At 35.1% G+C, this 20,554-nt stretch overlaps 1 protein-coding gene across 10 annotated transcripts in view; it reads left to right on the top strand.

The window, feature by feature from the left end:
- The window catches only part of SRSF11 (serine and arginine rich splicing factor 11), a 43,874-nt gene extending 24,664 nt beyond the window's left edge, over positions 1-19,210 (top strand). For 6 of the 10 annotated variants that reach the window (XM_047727431.1, XM_047727437.1, XM_047727432.1 and 3 more), the window contains 9 exons: positions 1,589-1,681; positions 2,377-2,426; positions 3,807-3,934; positions 5,940-6,021; positions 10,606-10,737; positions 13,769-13,858; positions 17,091-17,207; positions 17,602-17,740; positions 17,847-19,210. In XM_047727431.1, coding sequence (XP_047583387.1) covers positions 1,589-1,681; positions 2,377-2,426; positions 3,807-3,934; positions 5,940-6,021; positions 10,606-10,737; positions 13,769-13,858; positions 17,091-17,207; positions 17,602-17,740; positions 17,847-18,044 — 1,029 coding nt within the window. In that variant the 3' untranslated portion in view covers positions 18,045-19,210. The remainder of the gene's footprint in view (positions 1-1,588; positions 1,682-2,376; positions 2,427-3,806; positions 3,935-5,939; positions 6,022-10,605; positions 10,738-13,768; positions 13,859-17,090; positions 17,208-17,601; positions 17,741-17,846) is intronic. The other 4 variants (XM_047727438.1, XM_047727435.1, XM_047727436.1 and 1 more) reach the window with 3 other exon arrangements.
- The last annotated feature ends 1,344 nt before the right edge of the window (positions 19,211-20,554 follow it).

The following is a 20,554-nucleotide window of genomic DNA, read 5'->3' as shown; positions in this document are numbered from 1 at the left end:
TCTTGAGGTCTGAATTAAGTACTTGGATTGCAATAAAGGTGAATTCTTAATGGAAATTTTTAACATGGGGAAGGTGAAATAAAGTTGGAGAAAAATTTTGCTGGGTAGTGTTTCTAACTTCATAAGATGATATAAAAAGCATAATTGTTTTAGAACCAAAAAGCTCTTTAAATTTCGTCTATTCTTATTCAAAGAGATTGTAACTGGTCATTGAGTGGTTTCACAGATAATAGCAAACAGCAAGCCTCAACTAGAATTTTGTAAGAGCATTTTTTCTGTTACATCATTTCGCCTGTCTGAATAGTTCCATTAACTGTAAAGTCAGAAAAAGGATGAAATCAGGAATTCCCATCATTTTGAGTATGACTTTGTCATTTAAGTCCTCATTTTTTTAACCTATAAAATGAGGATCTGGGTGATTTATAGATTGATTCCTTTATATAAAATTGTGTAATAACTAAGGTAGACATTATATATTGGTATATATATAACTATAGGTAGACATTATATATTATAGGGACATTGTTTTAATTGTACTCCATAAACAATTGTTAACATAGAGAAGGTTTGGTACCTTTTATTTATTAAATATTATTAGAAGCTAGAAGAACTTTTAGCACAGTTCTTAGGGAGAAAGACTGCCTGCAATAGGACTTTGCATAATTTACATCTGTTGGTTAGAATTCTGTCAGGCCGGAGACCCCAAAAAAAAAACAAAACAAAACTGGTAATTTGAATAGAGAAAGTTTAATACAAAGAATTACTAACTGGTAACAGGAGATAACTTAGTGGTACTTCAATGAATATACAGTAATTGCAGGTATAGGAAGCAACTAGTATGTTTAGATCTGAGGAAGAAAGAACACAGGAAACCCAGTAGATAAGGGGATTCCTCTTCCCACTTAAGGCTAAGTTTCAGACCTTCAAAAGGATGGGTAGTACAGAAATTCTCTGGAGTGCCCAAAGAACATGTAAGAAGCTGCCCAAGAGGATGGTACTGAAACTCACTAAAAAGATGAGGGCTGCTGGGCATCCCACTGCAGTACCAATCAGAAAGTGAACCTAGGAACCAGGAACAGAAACCCCTTCCACAGTGTCCTTCTAGCTCCCCATACACATAAAGCTTAACAGCATGCCAGCTGTCACGGAAGAAGTGCTTTTAAGGGTGCTATTTTCATTATCACAAAACAGGACAAAGGATAGTGGATTTGGACCTGAGAAGCAACAAATATAAATTGTTGGCACATGAATATATAAAATTTTTTTGTTTTTCTAATTTCTGGGCTTAGGGATAAATGTGCTGTAATGAGTGAAAAATGAGGACATTGTATATTGCAGGGATAGTAAAGGAACTATAGCTCTTGGTCCAGACCCCCATTTTTGTTAATTTTGATTTGACAAACATGCCCATTTGTTTATTTATATTATCTTTGTTTACAAGCTATAGTGGCATAGCTGAGTCGTTGCAGCAGAGCCCACATAGCTCAGACTTAAATTGGTTATTATATGGGCCTTTCAACAGGAAAAAAATAATACCAGAAATAACTAGAAATTAAATGTAAAATAAATAAAATTTGAAATTTCACAGATTGGCGCTGTTCCATTGGCTGCTTTGGGAGCTCCTACTCTTGATCCTGCCCTTGCTGCACTTGGGCTTCCTGGAGCAAACTTGAACTCTCAGGTATAACTGAATACCTTTTGATCTCATTTTTTATAATTAAAGAATTTGTTCCGTTAACTGTTAAGTTTGCATTTCCCAGAATGGGAGATAACTGATTGCTATAGCATAGTAATAGTGTTTTTTTATGTAAACTTCATTAGAAGCTTAAAAGGTCACTGCATTATTAGCCCCTTAACCATTAAAGAATTTCTCATTTTGTGTCATTCAGAGTAGTGTCACAGGAAGCCAATACATAAGTATTTTTAGAGTCAGAGTAAACAGTCATGAAAGAATGGGAACGTGGGTTCATAATTTGTTGTTTTGTTTTGTTTTCTCTCATTGTTATTTGGCCAGACTTTTTTCTGAAGTCCTAACTTTGTGGAAATCTTTTATTGTACTGCCTAACCACTTGGAGTTTTGTTTTATACATTTTCTTGAAGTATTAGCTCCTCAGTCTCAAAATAAGCAGGAGGTAACTGTTCTATAAAACCTAGACTTGCAGCTAATCATATTCATATTTAACTGCTAAAGCAGCTTAACTTGATATGATGTATTTTGCTGGCATTATATATCTGTTGATCATCAGTGTGCCTAAAATAATGTAACCTCTTGTATGTTGGCCAGATTGTCCTAAGGCATTTCAACATACTGAAAAAAGTAAAATAGCAATCATTTATTTTATGTATTCTCACTGATGTTGCATTTTTGTTTTACAGTCGCTTGCTGCAGATCAGTTGCTGAAGCTTATGAGTACTGTTGATCCCAAGTAAGGATTTTTTCCATGTTTTCATTGGTGATACGGATATAGTATATGCATGTCTGGAGAAGTTATCCTTTGATAGTTAAAAAGAAAGTTATTTCAAGTTACACAATACATAATTCTGTTTTCTAGAAACAAGGAGAAAAATTCAGAGGTAAGCCCATCTACAAAGGGTTTTGTTTCAGTGTAAATTGAGTCTTTCTGAACAGTTTGATGAATAGCTTTTGCCAGGATAACTGGAAAAGATCAAAATACTATCATTAGTTGATTCATTTTAAAAATATATATATACAGAGTACCTACTGTAAGCTTGTACCTTCACAGCATTTATACTCTAGTCAGAAAAGAAGACATTATTTAAATATAGTTAAGTATGTGCATCCAACAAGAGGAGTACACAGGGGCTATGGGAACTGTAAAGGAGAACTTAAGATCAGAGGCTGAGCCTGGGGCATGAATAGGAGTCAGGGAGACAGAAGTGAAGGAAACACTATCCCAGAGCAAAAGACTAGTACATGTCACATAATACCAACATCTTTTTTTAGGTGCTTTGAAAAGTTCTCTTTGTGCTGTAACTGTTACATTCTTTAGTTGATATGTAACAAAATCATGAAATATTTTACTTGATAATTTCTTGGTATATTAAATTTGAACTTAAGCTTTTCCTGCTTGGTGAAATTCACTATGTAAGTGGGAGAGCATGGTGGGAGGGAGAACAGAATTATTTGACCATGATAGTTAGTGCCTTTTTTCTTAAAAATTATATGATAATTTATATGATAAAACCTTAGCATGTAACACCAGTACAGTTGAAGTTCCCTCAGTACCCATTCTTGTTTACATTGCCCTTTCTCCACAAATACTTAACTGTCTTTAACATTTGTTGTCTTTAATTTTTTTTGTCCTGTATAAACCTTTAAAAGGTTCATCTTTCCAGTCAACAATTTCATGAGTAACTTTGGTGTGCCATGGGCCTCTGCTTCATTTTCTGCCCTTCTGCAACCTTAGAAGTAATACTCTTCCCCAGGAAAATTCTGCTGTAGAAAGTTTTTAAATCATATGAAGGAAAGTTCTGTTAATCATAAATCTTCAGCATCTTTGTATTCCCAGGAATAACATTTTTCAACGTGAGTTTATGGAAAGTTAATGGATGTTCCGCAAAATAAAATAGGTATTTTTTCTTATTCTAGGTGTCTCTCAGTCTTTAAAATGCAGATTGTAAACATTGAAAAGGATGCTATACTGTACATGGTTTTACCAAAATTAACATGAAATAACCCCTTTTTCAAGTAGTATCTTACTAAAATGATACATGAAATATTTACATTTATTTGTAATAATGTGCATTTAAAAATACTTGGATCTCAGTTCTTTGTTCTGTTTCAGGTTGAATCATGTAGCTGCTGGTCTTGTTTCACCAAGTCTGAAATCAGATACCTCTAGTAAAGAAATAGAGGAAGCCATGAAGAGAGTACGAGAAGCACAGTCCCTAATTTCTGCTGCTATAGAACCAGGTAAAAATATGTTAGGCAGTTGTGTTGAATCTTAAACTATGTGATTGTTGACAACAATGATTATTGCATGAGTTTGGGAATATTATCATCATTTTTAAATTTAATTATGATCATCTTTTAATTTTCCAAATTCTGATAAAAGGTCATGTAGTAGAGTGATCCTGGGTTGGGGGAGGGGACTTGTCACCTAGACATAATTTGAAAATATCTGGAGATATTTAATTGTCGTGTTGGTACCAACTGCATCTCTAGCGGGTAGAGGATCAGGACATAGCTAAACATCCTTCAGGACACCCTACTCTATCCCTCAAGGATGTATTCCTTAATAGTAGTGCCTAGACTTATGTTAGCTTATGTTGGGATAACCTAATTGATTTTAGTCTTTTATTTGACCTAGAGAACCTACTAAAGATGCTTCTGTTAAGACATTTGTTTAAAGAAAACCAAATACCTAAAAGTATTTCCTTATTCTCTGCAGATTGTCTTTCCGAGGTGAAGTGAATGGTTATCCTATTGTCTGCCTATATTGATTGGATGTTTGGTTCTGGATTTTTTCCCACATCAAATAAATGTTTTACTAATTTTTCACTCCTATTTCTTAATATATAGGAAGGTTTTAGATATGTATAGTATTAGGAAGATAATTATAATGTTGGATAAATTAATACCAAGTGCTTTATGTCTGTTATTTATCAACAGATTTAATTAGTCCAAGGCCATAAAGCAATCTGAGTAAGAGTTTTAGATACACAACTGGATGTATGTGACTCCAGAGCCAGAACACCATGCTGTAACTTTTTGTTTTCATTGAAAACTGATAACTGGAAATACTGAAAGTGGTTTATTTATGAATTCTCCCCAAGATTTTTGTGAATTTATTACTGACATTTGCAATAAATTGAGTCCAGTTAATGAAATGATCTAAATGTGAAAGAACTCAGTCTCACTTTAATTGTAGACCACATGTGAAGAATGCAGTGGCTTTATTTCTCTTAAGTCCTAAGTTAAAGGAGTTGCTTATGTATTATTTAAAAAACTAGGAAATGGGACTCAGATCATCTAGATCTGTCTCCTGACTTACACAGTTGAAAATTAGAGAGCAAGAGGAAGTTCAAACAGATTAAGAAAAGAGAGCTAGCTTACTAAAAGCCAGTTCTGCCAGAGTGTAGTGAGAACAGTGAATGAATCATGACTCTCTGGAATTGAAGGCCAAATAATGAGTTTATTAATCAACCACTGTAACATAAATATATAGGAATTTATTTAGCAGAGGCACATAGGCATAAGTGATTAAGAAGGAACATTTTAATGGAACAAGGATTTAAAATGTCTGTATTTCTGTTTATTATATAAATCTGTTAAATATATTTATCTTATAGCTGAGTACTGGTTGGGAGATGTTAATATATGACACATGAAAATAAAGTTTTAATCTGGGTCAATTAGAGCTATATTTGGGAAAGTAGAACCCAGGAATGGAAATAGGGACTCCTCATTTAGAAACCTATGAAGAATGAGATGGATAATTCTTTTTATAGATTGTTTATGGACAGTACATCACAGCCTTCCAAATCTGGTACAAATGAAATAGTCAAAGGAAACTGGTTAGTTGAAAATCAGATATGTAATTTGGATCTACTGAAAGCCTAGAAAAAAGGATCATATGACATTTGAGAATTTTTTTTTAAAGATTTTATTTATTTATTTGGCAGAGAGAGATCACAAGCAGGCAGAGAGGCAGGTAGAGAGAGAGGAGGAAGCAGGCTCTCTGCCGAGCAGAGAGCCCGATGCGGGGCTCGATCCCAGGACCCTGAGATCATGACCCGAGCCGAAGGCAGCGGCTTAACCCACTGAGCCACCCAGGCGCCCCGACATTTAAGAATGTTATATGAAACATGAAAATTAAGATAATGAAGAATTTCTTAGAATGACTTCTAAGTGGGCATAATCTTTCTATTTTATGGTTTCTAAATCCAGATTCCCTTTTTTTTTTTTTTTAATCCAGATAAGAAAGAAGAGAAACGAAGGCACTCAAGGTCAAGATCACGTTCTAGGAGGAGGAGGACTCCCTCATCTTCTAGGCACAGGTTTGATAGATGGTTATTGGTAGTTAATTGTACCTTAGAAAAAGATAATTTCTGTATCTCAAATCCTTCTTAATTTGCTAGCTGTTAACCTACTTAGCTCTGGGTGTTTTAATAACTGTTACCATTAGCAGAGTGTTTGTGGTCACATGTGGACACATGGAGAAAAGGTATGGGCTAAATAGACAATCGATTGGAACTTGAAAACTCCGAAATCTGGGGATGGGAGGAAGGCACTGGGACTGGAACACTAAATTAAGTTAGGACTGTGTAAGAACACTAGACTTGAAACTTTTGACTTGAATTCTACTTCGGACTTTCCACTAGACTTTTTGAGACTTCTCTTTCAACTTACCCATCTGATGCATGAATATTTATAAATGGCAACTTTCAGTAATATCACCACACATCTCATCTGAAAACCCTTTTAAGTATTAGGAATCTGTCACGTTCACAGTGGTAGATTCAAGTGTTCTAAAATTTAATTTTCTCTTGAAACCTCAGATCTTATTATCAGCAGCAAGTTTTTGTTGTTTTTTGTTTTTGTTTTTGTTTTTGTTTTGAGATGATAGGCTTCATGCATTTTTTTCCAGAAACTGTCTGCCAATACCGTAGTCTAAACAACCATAGTTTGTCATACTTGTTTTTTCAAGTAGAGTTGTTATTTCATGGGAAAAGCAGTTAGGTAAGCTCACAGCTCAGTCACACAGTTGTGTTTCTTGGTAACAACAGTCATTTAACTTTAATATGACAAGTGATATATGTATTCATTGCACAGAACGTTGCTCAAGGGCCTAGATTTAATATTTACTGTTCATAATACTAGGTTAATAGCATTCAAAGAATCAGGTTTAATAAAATAGTCTTTTTACTGTTTCATCAATGATCTCTTTAGTGAAAATGGCTTTTTTTTTTTTTTGTTTTTTTCTTTTACTGCACTTGCATACTGTAAATGCCAGTGAAGAATACAGAGACCAACTTAGGGCAGTCCAGTACCTGCTACCTTGATTGGTGCTAAGAAGATGATAAAACCCTTTCACACCACCATTGCTTTTGCGCTGTTAGTTCATATGTCAACACAGTGAGCAGGGCAAATAATATCTTGGTGGTTTTTTGTTTTGTTTCATTTTTTTAAATAATTTTGACCTCTGGAGCCCATGACATTGTCAGGTCTTTTCATAGTCATTTCATTAGTCCACTTGGCTACTGTAATAGAATACCATAGGCTCGGTGGCTTACAAACAACAGAAAATTAATTTCTCAAAGGTCTGGAGACTGGGAAGTCCAAGGTCGAGGTCTTGGCAAATTAGGTGTTTAGTGAGGACTTTTGTTTGTAAGTCTTTTAACTATATCCTCACATGGAATGGGTGAGGGGTTTAGATCTCTTTTATAAGGTTATTTATTAATCCCATGAAAGCTGTACTGTCATGACCTAATTATCTCCCAAAGGCTCTACCTCAGTATCATCACATTGGAAATTGGGTTTCACGTAAGAATTTTGGAAGGTGCACAAAATTCAGTTTGTAGCAGAATGTTACAGGGTTGTCCTACCCCCACCCCCCGCCACCACCACCCTGCCTCCCATCTTCCCCCAACCTGTCTCATTCCTAAAAATATCTTTCAGGGGCGCCTGGGTGGCTCAGTGGGTTAAGCCGCTGCCTTCGGCTCAGGTCATGATCCCAGGTCCTGGGTTCGAGCCCCACATCGGGCTTTCTGCTCAGCAGGGATCCTGCTTCCTCCTCTCTCTCTGCCTGCCTCTCTGCTTACTTGTGATTTCTCTCTGTCAAATAAATAAATAAAATCTTAAAAAAATAATAATAAAAAAAAAAAATAAAAATATCTTTCAAAAAACCAAGTCTGGATCGTGTCACAGCCTTGTTAAACTTTGAGGAGCACCTTAACAACATGGTAAATAAAACCTTAGAATGGCATTCAGTTTTCTTTACTATTTAACCCTGTTTGTCTTCCACACTTGTCAGTTGCCACTCCAAAACAGTTAATTACGGTACCATTTGCCTGAATGTAGATTTTCTGTATGCTTCCATGCTTTTGTTCAGAATGTTCCTTTCTGCCTAATGCTCTTTCTCACATCTTCATCTCCACCTGAGGAACTCCATTTTGTTAGCTTGCTCAGGATCAGCTAAATATGTGAAATATTGATACTACTTATAATTCTAAGTTTCCAGGACCGTGCTCTTATATTTTAATTTAACACTTAAAATGTTTGAGAACCTAAGTCCTTTTTTCCTGTATATACCAAGTACATACTAGTGTTCTTTCAGGTTTTAATTTGAATTATTTTAATACAACCTGTGGGAAATAATAGTGAAACATTTATTTTCTTGAATAGAGTGTTTTTGGACACTTGTAATAATACATCATAATGGATTATTATGGGTTATAGTATCTTAAGCATCTTGGCTTGTAAAATGACCATTACTTTCAACAACTTAAAATACTAATTTCATATATTTTTCTGATTTTCTTTAAAGAGCTTATATAAACTGGTAAGTGTGTTAAAGTAGCTCTGTAGCACATTAATCTTAAAAAAATAACTTTAAGGACCTTATAGTAAATAATAGATGGGTGTGATACCTCTGCTTATTAGATTTTTGAAACTATCTTTTATTAATCATTTATTTAGAAAAAAGCTGTGAGAATGTTTATGATTTATTGTTTCTGTACTTCTATTTTTTGTGTATACGTTAAAGGCAGGAAAAATGAGTAACTCGGTTTAGCAAAAATGATGGTCGATGTAATTTTCTTAAAGCCAATATACTCAAAAGATGAGTAGTGTTTAATTCTAATAACATCAGTTTTATTTTCCAGAATTATTTTTAACTCTTAAGAAGAAAGTGATGATTTTGAAATATTTCATAGAGTCACTATCACCTAAAATATACTATTAGTACCTTTTACTAGAGTCAGGCACTGTACTGATTGCTCGAAAGTGTAGTGTTGAATAAGGTAGACAAATTTAGTCTCCATTTTTATGAAGCTTACAGAAAGGTAGGTAAGCATTACATGAACATTTTCTAGGAAATAGACATGTTTTTGAAAGGGATTGTTTTAGTAGTTTCCAAATAATGGTCAAAAATAGGAGATGATTAAAATGAAAGTTTATTGATTCAATAAGACACTAGTGATGGGTTTTGAAATAGTGGTTTTAGAGAAGGAGACAGCAGAACCCATATTGGCACATTAGTAAGAGGAAAGAAAGGAATCAGTTCATATATATACCTACATTTAAGCACTGAGCTGACTTTTTAACTTCATTTTAAATTTTAAATAACAAATATTCACAATGTAAATGCTATTATTTTTCATTAAGTAATAGGCTCAAAGAATGCTCTCCATTTGCTGGTATTGAACTGAGATTTGGACATAAATCTTTACCTAATTTCTGAACTTTCTTTCTCTGGGCACCTTAAGTGAATGTAGAAAGTTTGACTGTATTAGAAGTTTTCAATAGAAACAGGTTGAATGAATGGTCCTTAGAAGTTAAATGATAAAAGTCTTAAGCAGAGGATGCAGTTTATTTTTAATTATTCTTAAAAGAGAATAAAATACAAGAGGAAGAAGATCAGTGACAACATCAAAAACTTAATTGTGCTTCTTAAGTCCTAGAAGAGAAAGTATATAGGACTGGGGGAAAAGGCTGGGAGACGGTGCAGAAAGAAACACTTCTGTTACATGACAGGAAAGAGATGATCATCATGTAAAGCTAGTGATAATAGTGAGGGGAAATGAAAGTTAAAGAGGCAGTTTGTGCTGAGTTGTATATACCTATATAGGGCTACATTGGATATCTCTGAGGTTGTAAATCAAAGAAGTAAAATAATATTTCAGAGAAGAATTAGAAATCATAGAAAGCAACAACACACCTTAAGTGGTTTTCATTTATAAAATGAATTATAATAGTACCTACTTGAAAGGTTTATTGTGAGAATAAGTACTTATAAAGCATGTAGTAAGCAAATATTAAGTATTTGGTAATCGACCAATAGAGTTAACCTGCCGTAGTGAGGAATTATATAAGACACCTGCTAAAATTCTGTATAGTTGGAAGATGATGCAAGTGAATCAGATATTTTTTGTTTTCCTTCATTCTGTAGTACAGTTTTTAGGTTCAGAGTTATAGTGTCAGGGCATAGGACTATTCTGACAGATTGAGGTTAAAAGGTGAGAAATTCTAGGTGTTAGAAAGTATCAGTTTCTAGGGAATCAAAGATGTTTTAGGGGTGCCTGGGGGGGTTCAAGTCAGTTGAGCATCTGACTCTTGGTTTTGACTTACCTCATTATCTCGGGATTCTGAGATTAAGCCCTGTATCAGGCTACAGGGTCTGCTTAAGATTCTCCCCACCCCTACCCTGGTCACTTCTGCTCCCTAAGGTAATAAAATCTTCAAAAAAAGAAAAAAGAAAAAGCTTTATGGACTAAATAAATAATATCAGCAACTGAAAGGAAATTACCCCCACTTGTTGATGGTTGTTAACCCATATGTTGGAATCATTTGGTGCTAAGTGAAACAGTCACAGAACTAGTCTGTTTGCCTTTATACGCGTGTATTGGCTTTTTCATTATTAGGCGGTCAAGAAGCAGATCAAGAAGGAGATCACATTCTAAGTCAAGGAGTAGGCGACGATCCAAAAGTCCAAGACGGAGAAGATCTCATTCCAGAGAGAGAGGTAGAAGGTCAAGGAGCACATCAAAAACCAGGTACAGTAGACCATTGACATTAGGTGGGAAGACAAATTTTAAAGTTCCGAAAATCCCAGATACGGGCTACTTAACGGGTGGTGGAAGGAGAGAGGGCTAGATTGGAGAAGGAACTATTTAATTTTTGAAGAGGCTGACATTTGTTTTCCTGGGCTCCTTTGTAAACTTAAGGTTTCTTCTTAGAGCTGAAAACTGAGATGATTTCTTTGTAGTAAAAATTCTTGTCTGTCCTACTACATTCTTTCTTTTCCTTCTTTCCACTTAACGCTGCTAAGGATACAGTGCTACCACCATTCTTTACAGTATGCTGATGAGTTGGTTTATGGCAGACAAGCATGCCTTAATTTACCTTTCCAAATCCCAGTATCAGCACCTTATAAACATTTATTAAGAATTAATATATGGCAAACATTGAACCATATTTTGGAGAGCCTCCTGTCCCATGATTTGGAATGAGTAGAAGGTTAAAGTTGAGGAGTCACTAAAGAAACATTGTATTTTAACACTGTATTTTGACTTAAATGTGAATTCATACAGTAGTCCGTCTTTTTCATATAGGGCCAGACCCTTTTAAATTAATACGTAGTCTTGAGTAGCATTTAACAAGTCACTGTTTTTTTCACTTGAACCACCTTCACAGTGGCAAGAGAACTATCACTTTTAAAAAGTACCTAGATTTTTATTATCTTTTTCTCATTTATAGTTGTCACATGTATACAATTTCATAACGCTTATTTTTTGAGCAGCTGTCCTTATCTTTCTTAAATATTTGCCTAATTTTTTAGAAGCAGACCTTTTACTTTATGCTATCCATTATCCATTTGTATATTTAATTATGTAATTAAAATAATAAGGACAGTTAAAGTCCAAAACAGTTTATTCTCCACGACCATATAACTCAACTGGGAGCAAAGATTTGGGGGGTAGCTGTACTGAGTGTTTAGCCTGTAAGGAGGCTTTTAGTTACTGTATTTTATAGGGTGAGTAATCTTAATCCAGTCAATCAAACAAGCTTGCATAATGAAATGAATATCATACAAAGAGGAATTGGGTGTTCTTTCCCTCAAGGAACTTTTTTTTTTTTTTTTTTTTTTTTTTTTTTAAGATTTTATTTAGCAGGAAGAGACACAGCAAGAGAAGGGAACACAAGCAGGGGGACTGGGAGAGGAGAAACACAGGCTTCCTGCAGAACAGGGAGCCCAGTGTGGGGCTTGATCCCAGGACACTGGGATCATGACCTGAGCCGAAGACAGATGCTCAACAACTGAGCCACCCAGGGGCCCCAGGGAACTTTTTTTATACAAGGGGGGTTAATGTGATTGCCAAGGAAGGGTCACTGCTAGTAGTATTGGAAGAGAATTAATTGAGAAGTGACTGAGTATTAAATTTTGATAGATTTAACTACACTTAGGAGCATGGTTTCAGGTAGAGAATGTTGTTTTCAAAATTAGCATAAATTCGGGCGCCTAGGTGGCTCAGTGGGTTAAGCCACTGCCTTCGGCTCAGGTCATGATCTCAGGGTCCTGGGATCGAGTTCCGCATCGGGCTCTCTGCTCAGCAGGGAGCCTGCTTCTCTCTCTCTCTCTCTCTCTCTCTCTCTGCCTGCCTCTCTGTCTACTTGTGATCTCTCTCTGTCAAATAAATAAATAAAATCTTTTAAAAAAAATTTTTTTTTTAAAATTAGCATCAATTCTTGGAATGGCAAGTATTTTGGTATGGGGGGTGGCTAGGAAATAAGGTCGGAAAAGTGTAGGAAGACAGATGACACACAGAAGGCTGTGTTGTTCTCACAAAGGAGTTTGTACCTGATCCAGGAAGCAATGGGAAGAGATGGAAAAGTTACGGAACAGGGAGTTACTACTCTTTTCAGATTTGCACTTAGAAAAGATTTCTGATAGAGGATCAGTTTGTGGAAACATGACTGAGTATCCTTGAGGGAAAGTAACAGTAATCAGAAATTATAAAGACAGGAACAAAGGGGAGGGGGTAACTGATGGCAGCAGGGTGACCAAAGAAGAAAAGGACAGAAATAGGAGCTATAGGGATTAGCTTAGAAAAACAAAAGGGATACTTTAATCTCTACCATTATAGTTGACTATAGGTATGTATGTCTGTGGGAGTGAAGGACTTCTCATTCAACAAATACATCGATTACCTTTTGTGCAGAGTCTTGGGGAGAATGGTAATCTAGGAGGAAAAAATGATGTAGGAAATAAAAGTAAATTTATAAGAATCTCTAAAAAGATTTAGAATTGAAGTATGTATAGTAATATTCCATTGAGATGAGATATTTTTCTGATAGTACTGAATAGCATAGAATATATAGCAGGGGAAAAAAGTAGACAGTTGTCTTGGTCCATGGTAAAGGTTAACAACATAATGGGGTATGTACTTTGGAAGAATATTGGTAATAGTAGTCGTTAAATCTGGTAGTGCTTTGTGGGTTCTGGCCTGACAGTAGAGGACACAGAGTCATAGTAGGTGGGGAAATTGGTAATCTGCTGAGAGAAGACGGGGTGTTGAAGAGCCTGGAGACAATTATTGAAACTATTGGTGTTGGGACACCGGGGGTGACTCAGTTAAGCATCTGCATTTGGCTCAGGTCATGATCCGCAATTCCTTGCTCGACAGGGAGCCTGCTTCTCCCTCTACTTGCCACTCCCCCTGCTTATATGTTCTCTCCTCTGTCTCTCTCTGACAATTAAATAAAATCTTTTCATAATAAATAAATAAATAAATAAATAAATGTTGGTGTTTATTGCCAGACATACCAAGAAATTGGACAACATCTTGTATATTTTTTTTCATCACATAGTCTCTTTTGCTCTTTTGGAGAGAAGTTTTATGTGGAATAGCAGGAAATGATTTTTATTTACTAAATATGCCCTTAAGCTATTATTACGTTTCTATAAGAATATTCATGTTTCAAGAATGGGATTAGATTTCATTCTGCTTCTGTTTTTATTTGTCGTTGCTGTATTTATATTCACTGAATCTTCTAATGCATTTGTAAATTTTTTTCATTTATTAGAGACAAAAAGAAAGAAGACAAAGAAAAGAAACGTTCCAAAACACCACCAAAAAGTTACAGCACAGCCAGACGTTCCAGAAGTGCAAGCAGGTAAGAAGTGGCATTTTGAGTTCTTGGTACCTTTTACAACCCTGTTTGCAAGAATGTCAGTAGGCCATGAGCATTAAATGTTTTCCAGTACATAGTACATACTTCATTGTTGAAATTTTTTAAAAGCAATTTGTGAAGAATAATCGAAAGTTCTTTTTACTTAATATGTTATGGTGTTACAATTGAAATGACATGGAATTCAACAGAGGTCAGGTTTTATGTTTGCCATATACATTTCACATCCTGATTAAGTTTTAATGGTTAATAATATATACTGAATTACTACAGTAAATTCATTTCATTATTCTCAGTCATGTTTAAAATATCCACATATATAGTCATTATTGATAAAATGAGAGGCCATGTAAGTTCCAATTTGTATCATTCTTAGACTAGTAATTATGTCTTTAATCTGCTAGTGAAAATTCAGTGATTCAACTTTACTCCACAGAAAATCTATTTTTCACTCTTAATATAGAATTCATTTGCTAGTAGTAAGGCTGGCTACTTCCATTTTCTTCCAGTCTCATTTACACATGACTTGCTGCAGTATTCTTTAATCTTGATGTTCAAATTCACTAGGAGGTTCCCACTGTATATATATAAAGTAATTTAGTTGGGGTGCCTGGGTGGCTCAGTGGGTTAAAGTAATTTAGTGGATGAAAGACCTAAATATAAAATCTAAACTAAAACCTGCTAGAAGAAAACATAGAATTAAATCTTTATGGCCTTGAATTTGGCAGTGGTTTCCTAAATGACACCAAAAGTATAAGCAGAAAAATATAAGTAAATTGGAAACTGATACTAAAAGCATGTGTTTCAAAGAACACTATCTAGAGGGTAAAGATAATCCAGAATGCTAGAAAATATTTGCAAATTATATATAAGCTAGTAAGGAACTTGTTATCTAGAACATTGAAAAATTATAGATAATCAAGTATAAAAATGGGCAAAGATAGCTTCATCAGAGATAGGCACATGTCCACTAAGCTTTTGAAAAGATGTTTGGCATTAGTCATGAAGGAAATGCTGCAAATCAGAACCACTTCACACCCACTAGGATGGTAATATTTTTTAAAAAATACAATTAGTGGTTGGTGAGGATGTGGAGAAATTGGAACTCTGTACATTGCTGGTATGAACGAAAAATGGGACAGACACTTTGGAAAACCGTTTGGCAATTCTTTAAAAAGTTAGAATTTCTTGGGGCACCTGGGTGGCTCAGTACGTTAAGCCTCCTGCCTTCAGCTCAGGTCATGATCCCAGGGTCCTGGGATCAAGCCCCGCATCGGGCTCTCTGCTCAGTGGGGAGCCTTCTTCCTCCCCTCTCTCTGCCTGCCTCTCTGCCTACTTGTGATCTCTCTCTCTCTCTCTCTCTGTCAAATAAATAAATAAAATTTTTTTTTAAAGTTAGAATTTCTTGACACAGCAGTTTTAGTCCCAGGGGTATACCCGGGAGAAGTGAAAACAGTGTCCGCACAAAAACTTCTGCATTGTTCATGTTAATCCAAAAGTCGACCCAAATGTCCATTAATTAACATGGGTAAACAAAATGGTATGTATTCATACAGTGGAATATTGTTCAGCAGTGAAAACAAAGTGTACTGATAGATGCTTTAATAGGGATGAGCCTTGAAAACGTAGGACAGATGAAAGTCACAAAGGACCACATATTGTATGATTCCATTTATATGAAATGTCCAGAGTAGTTAAATCTATAAAGACGAAATAGATCAGTGGTTGGCATGAATACTTAAAGGGTTTCTTACCAGGGTGATAGTTTCTTAAAGGTAAATATGCAAACAAGAAATTAAACTAGGTGTGAGTGCTTAAGGAAATGCTAAACCAGGTCTACAGAATACATAGGTAGGAAAGGGGCATAAAAGGTGGGATGGCAACATACATGTTCTTACCTTGAAAACTGGAGGCTTTTTTTTTTTTTTTTTTTTTTTTGCTGTTGCTTTACTTAAGGTACTTTTATAAGCACCTTATCCTACTTTAATAATTGGATTATTCTAAGTTAAGGTGTATTCTGTTAATTATGTACTTGATATGTTTTCAGTTGTGCTACAGTCTATACAGGGACCCAGAAATACAAAACATCTCTTTCATCTAGGGTATTTTGAGTTTTGGTTACACAGAGCAGTAGCAAAAAATAGGAGGTGTACAGACTTGACAGACTTAATATTTGATGAATGCAAGATTGTGTGTAATGTTTCTGCCAGGGGAGGTCACAGAGGGCTGGTAAGTTAAAGAAAAAGCTTTAAAAAACCAACCAAAAGTGTGGGGTTTCATGTTTTATTATTTCCTTGTGCCTAAATTATAATAATGGTCATCTTGCAAGTTTTAAAATTTTTGAGAATAGTGACAGAAGCAGAATATTAAAAAAGAAAAAGCCACAGTTTTAAGGAAAGGGGAAATGCTATATGCATTTTAAAACTAATTGCTCAAAGCATGGTTGGAGGGAGCATCATTTTTTGAAGGGAGTCAGTTTGATCTTTGTTACTACTAACTCTACCTGAATTTTACCTAATAACTTTTTTGGATTTTATTAGCAATTGACTTTTATATCATGGCATATTATCTTATACCTGTTCTGGCCACTGTTAAAACTGAGATCTGAAATAGTTTGCTTCAGACTGTTTTTCCTTCCTGAATTAGAACTTTAATCTTTTTTTTTTTTTTAAGATTTTATTTATTCATTTGGGAGAGGGAGTGCAAGAGCACAGACAGGGAAGCAGCAGAGGAAGAGGGAGAAGAGAACCTCCCTGGTAAGTGAGCCTCATGCAAGGCTCGATGCCAGGAGCCTAGGATCATGACCTGAGCTGAAGGCGAACACTTAACTCACTGAGCCACCCAGGGATCCCAGAAGTTCTGTCTTTAAGAATTGCCACAAGTTAGGGGTTTCTTGAAGGCATGAAAGGAAAATCATACAGTTTGTGAAAGAATTACTCATTTGATTCTTCAGCTCAAAACAGTATTTGAAAATGGGTCTTTCAGGGGTGCCGGCTGGCTTAGAAGAGTAGGCGATTCTTGATCTCGGTGTTTTGTTCAGGCCCCACATTAGGTGTAGAGATTACTTAAAAATGAAGTCTCTAAAAAAAATAAAAAAGAAAATGGATTTTTAGTTATCAGCTCCTGTTGTTGAAGTTCCTAGTGGATCTCCTTCAGTAGACACCATCTGCCATGAGGTGTCTGCATTTTGTAGAGAATACTGTATTTTACAATGTAGCTTGCACATTTGTGGTTCTAGAGAGCGACGACGACGACGAAGTAGGAGTGGCACAAGATCTCCTAAAAAGCCTAGGTCACCTAAAAGAAAATTGTCTCGCTCACCGTCTCCTAGGAGGTAAGAATGTTGGTGCTATGGGTCTGTACTTTCTACATTTCAGAAGCTGTCAGTTTTTGTTTTAAAAACTCTCTTTGGCTTTTTCTTCCTTTTCAAAAATTAAAGTGCGTAAGAGTATGCTGATACATTTCCTTTCTGCTTGAGACTGTGTTATTATAAAAAGTGTTTAGGATCAGGCATTTTAGACCTGTAACCAGTTACAGTCATCTTGCCTGTATCACTAGTGCACAGCTTGTATCTGGCGTTTTGAAACGGGTCTTTGTTGTTCTTCATGTCATGTGAACTCAGAGTCACCGTCTGAACAAGTTTAAACCTACTGCTACACTTAAGGGTGAAACTTCTTGAGTGGTTCCTTTAAAGCATCTTTTTTGAGAATACTTTACTGTCATTCTAGACATAAAAAGGAGAAGAAAAAAGATAAAGACAAAGAAAGAAGCCGAGATGAAAGAGAACGATCAACAAGCAAGAAGAAAAAAAGTAAAGATAAGGAAAAGGATCGGGAAAGAAAATCAGAGAGTGATAAAGATGTAAAAGTATGTTTACAAACTAATTTACTTTGGTATTTGGGGTAGTGCTGGTAATTTCTAAGAAGCGATTTTTCTGGGAAGACGTTTACTTTTTTTATTCTCCTTGGCAAAGCAGGTTACACGGGACTACGATGAAGAGGAACAAGGGTATGACAGCGAGAAAGAGAAAAAAGAGGAGAAGAAGCCAACAGAACCAAGTTCCCCTAAAACAAAAGAATGCTCTGTGGAAAAGGGAACTGGTGATTCACTAAGAGAATCCAAAGTGAATGGGGATGATCATCATGAAGAAGACATGGATATGAGTGACTGAATATTGCCTCTGTGGGAATCCAACTGTATACATGCATCAGTGTCATTCCTTTGTGTGATTTCTTAATGCTATATTTGTTCATCTCAAACCTAGATGTATACAGCTCTGAGTTATAAATGGTTATAAAGCTCCTGATACTGATATTAGTTATTTACATCCAAAAGCTTTTAGAAAATGATACATGAGTAACCAATTCTTGACATGGTGAAATCTGATTGAGTAACCAAGCAGTTTTACTATTCTGGTGCTGCTTCAGAACAAAAATGAAAAGCTGCATGCATCTACAGCAGGCATGGATTGTTTATGTTGTATGATCTCCTTTATTAAGTAAGTTCACTTATAGTATTTCTAGAATTTGATTCATTGCCGTAATAGAGCCATGTAGGGAATGCACTGATTGCATGTTCATTGTGGCAGGAATATCCTAAATGTCATTAAAATCCTCCAACATGATGGATCTACTTATGGTCTTGTTTGTTGACATGACAGATTAACATTCTTATAGTTACATCTGAAGATAATCCTTTAAGCCTTGTGGCTAAATTTTTGTGGCTTTTGTTTAACTTTGAAAGGTTATATATGCACTAACCTTTTTTGATGGCTAATTAGGCTTTAATTACAGAAACAAGATTTCAAATGAAACTGTCTTTGGCAGTGAGTAAATAGCATATTTTGAAGTAGAGTTGTATACTTTCTCATAAGGTGTTTGGGAATTTTTTTTCCTGAAATAATTTATTCCACATCTACATCAGTGAAAGCTGCCTATCCTGAGTCCATCTGTAAAAGAAAGTTTTCTCTTGTCCTGATTTTCAATTTTCCACTCTTTTATTAATTTGTTTTAATTTCAGTGTTGGAAAAAGGGGGTAGTGCATTTTAAATTGACCTTCATATGCTTTTAAAATAAGACAAATCTACTTGATAATGTACTTTTTATTTGATCTCAAGTTGTATAAAACCAATAAATTTGTGTTACTGCAGTAGTAATCTTATGCACACAGTGATTCATGTTAAATGCAAAGTAGTTAGGCAACTGTTTTCTTAGTTACAGGAATTTCAAGCTTCACTTTTGTGCAGTATAAACAAAAGTAGGCTACAGTCTGTGCCATGTTGATGTACAGTTTCTGAAATTGTTTTACAAGACTTTGATAATAAAACCCTTAAACTTATGTTCATGTTCCTGTAAAACTGTATTTGTATTTATTTACGCTGTTGAATGTAAGACATTTACCTCATTCATTTTACAAATCAAGAGCTCTCCCCTTTCAATCCACATATTTAAATATAGTAAGATAAACTCCATCACTGTAGCAATGAGTTGCCATCAGAATTGTTAAAGTTGGCTTTATTTCTATCGAAAGCAGTCTTAGTGTAATTTTATTTCTCATATTCTGGGTGTAGGAATGGGGTTGAGTAAAGCAGTGAACTTTAGGACAAATGATCCCACCTATATCAAGTAAATTTCTATTTTCAGTGAAATATAAATATTTGCCTTTTCTGGAATAGTATAGAAATTGTCAATGGTATGTATCTACTGTACAGTACTAAATAGTATATTTATTCATTTTATGAAATACTCTTTAGTGTTTGAGTGGCTGGCATTATGGGAGGAAATGAGACTTGGAATTGTAGCTTTTATGCAAGTTTGAGTATAATTTTTTTTTAACTTTGAAATGCCATATAGAAAAGCAGCATTGTTTTTACAGTTTGTAGTAAGTAGCTTTTTAAAGATTTTATCAAAAGGAATTTTGTCTATAGTGAGTTAAGAAGTTCTAGTAACAGCCCTCTATTAATCATTGCACTTTTTTAAACACAAAATTGAACACAAATGACATTTGTTTAAACTTTCAAAACTTTTTTAGTAGATAAAGTTTGAACCATATGACCCTGCCATTTTTGTAAGTGAAAAAATAAGTAATAATTGGCAGTTTCACATGGTTAAACCTAATATTAAAGCCTATTCCCTCACTTAATCTCTGAATACAAATATATACTAACTTTAAAAAGCAAGAAATATTTGGCTTTAAAATAATGTCACGGACTTAAGATGCTAACAGTGAAGGGAATCCACACTTAGGTTATTTTTCAGTGAACATTTTATGCACAAAGGTAGGGTTGTACTGGGACATAAGCCTTTTAACACATAATCAGTTAAAATCAAGTGAATACTGCCTCCACGCTTGAGTTTTGTTCTGTATTTGGTAGTAAAAATGATAAAAAAATAAACGTGGTTTTATTAGAAAAATGTTTGTCCTATTTATTTACTTAAATTCTTCAACAATAAATGAGAAGTAGGCTGTATGAGAGTCTGGTCATGAGTTTTGGCTTCATTTATAGGTAGGATACCTGTTTCTTCATTTTCCAATCTAAAATGGGAGTAGCATCTACTTTACCATGTGTTTTGGTCGTTAGAAACTAACAATGTAGCCCCGTGCCTGGGTCAGTACATGCTACTTGGCATTTGATCATGGAGCTTTTCAAAAGTATACAATAATTTGGGGAAATGTTTTAGC

The sequence above is a fragment of the Lutra lutra genome, chromosome 4, assembly GCF_902655055.1.
Source record: "Lutra lutra chromosome 4, mLutLut1.2, whole genome shotgun sequence".
Lineage (NCBI taxonomy): Eukaryota > Metazoa > Chordata > Mammalia > Carnivora > Mustelidae > Lutra > Lutra lutra.
Note: the sequence above shows the minus strand (reverse complement) of the source record. Positions and strands in the feature narration are given on the sequence as shown.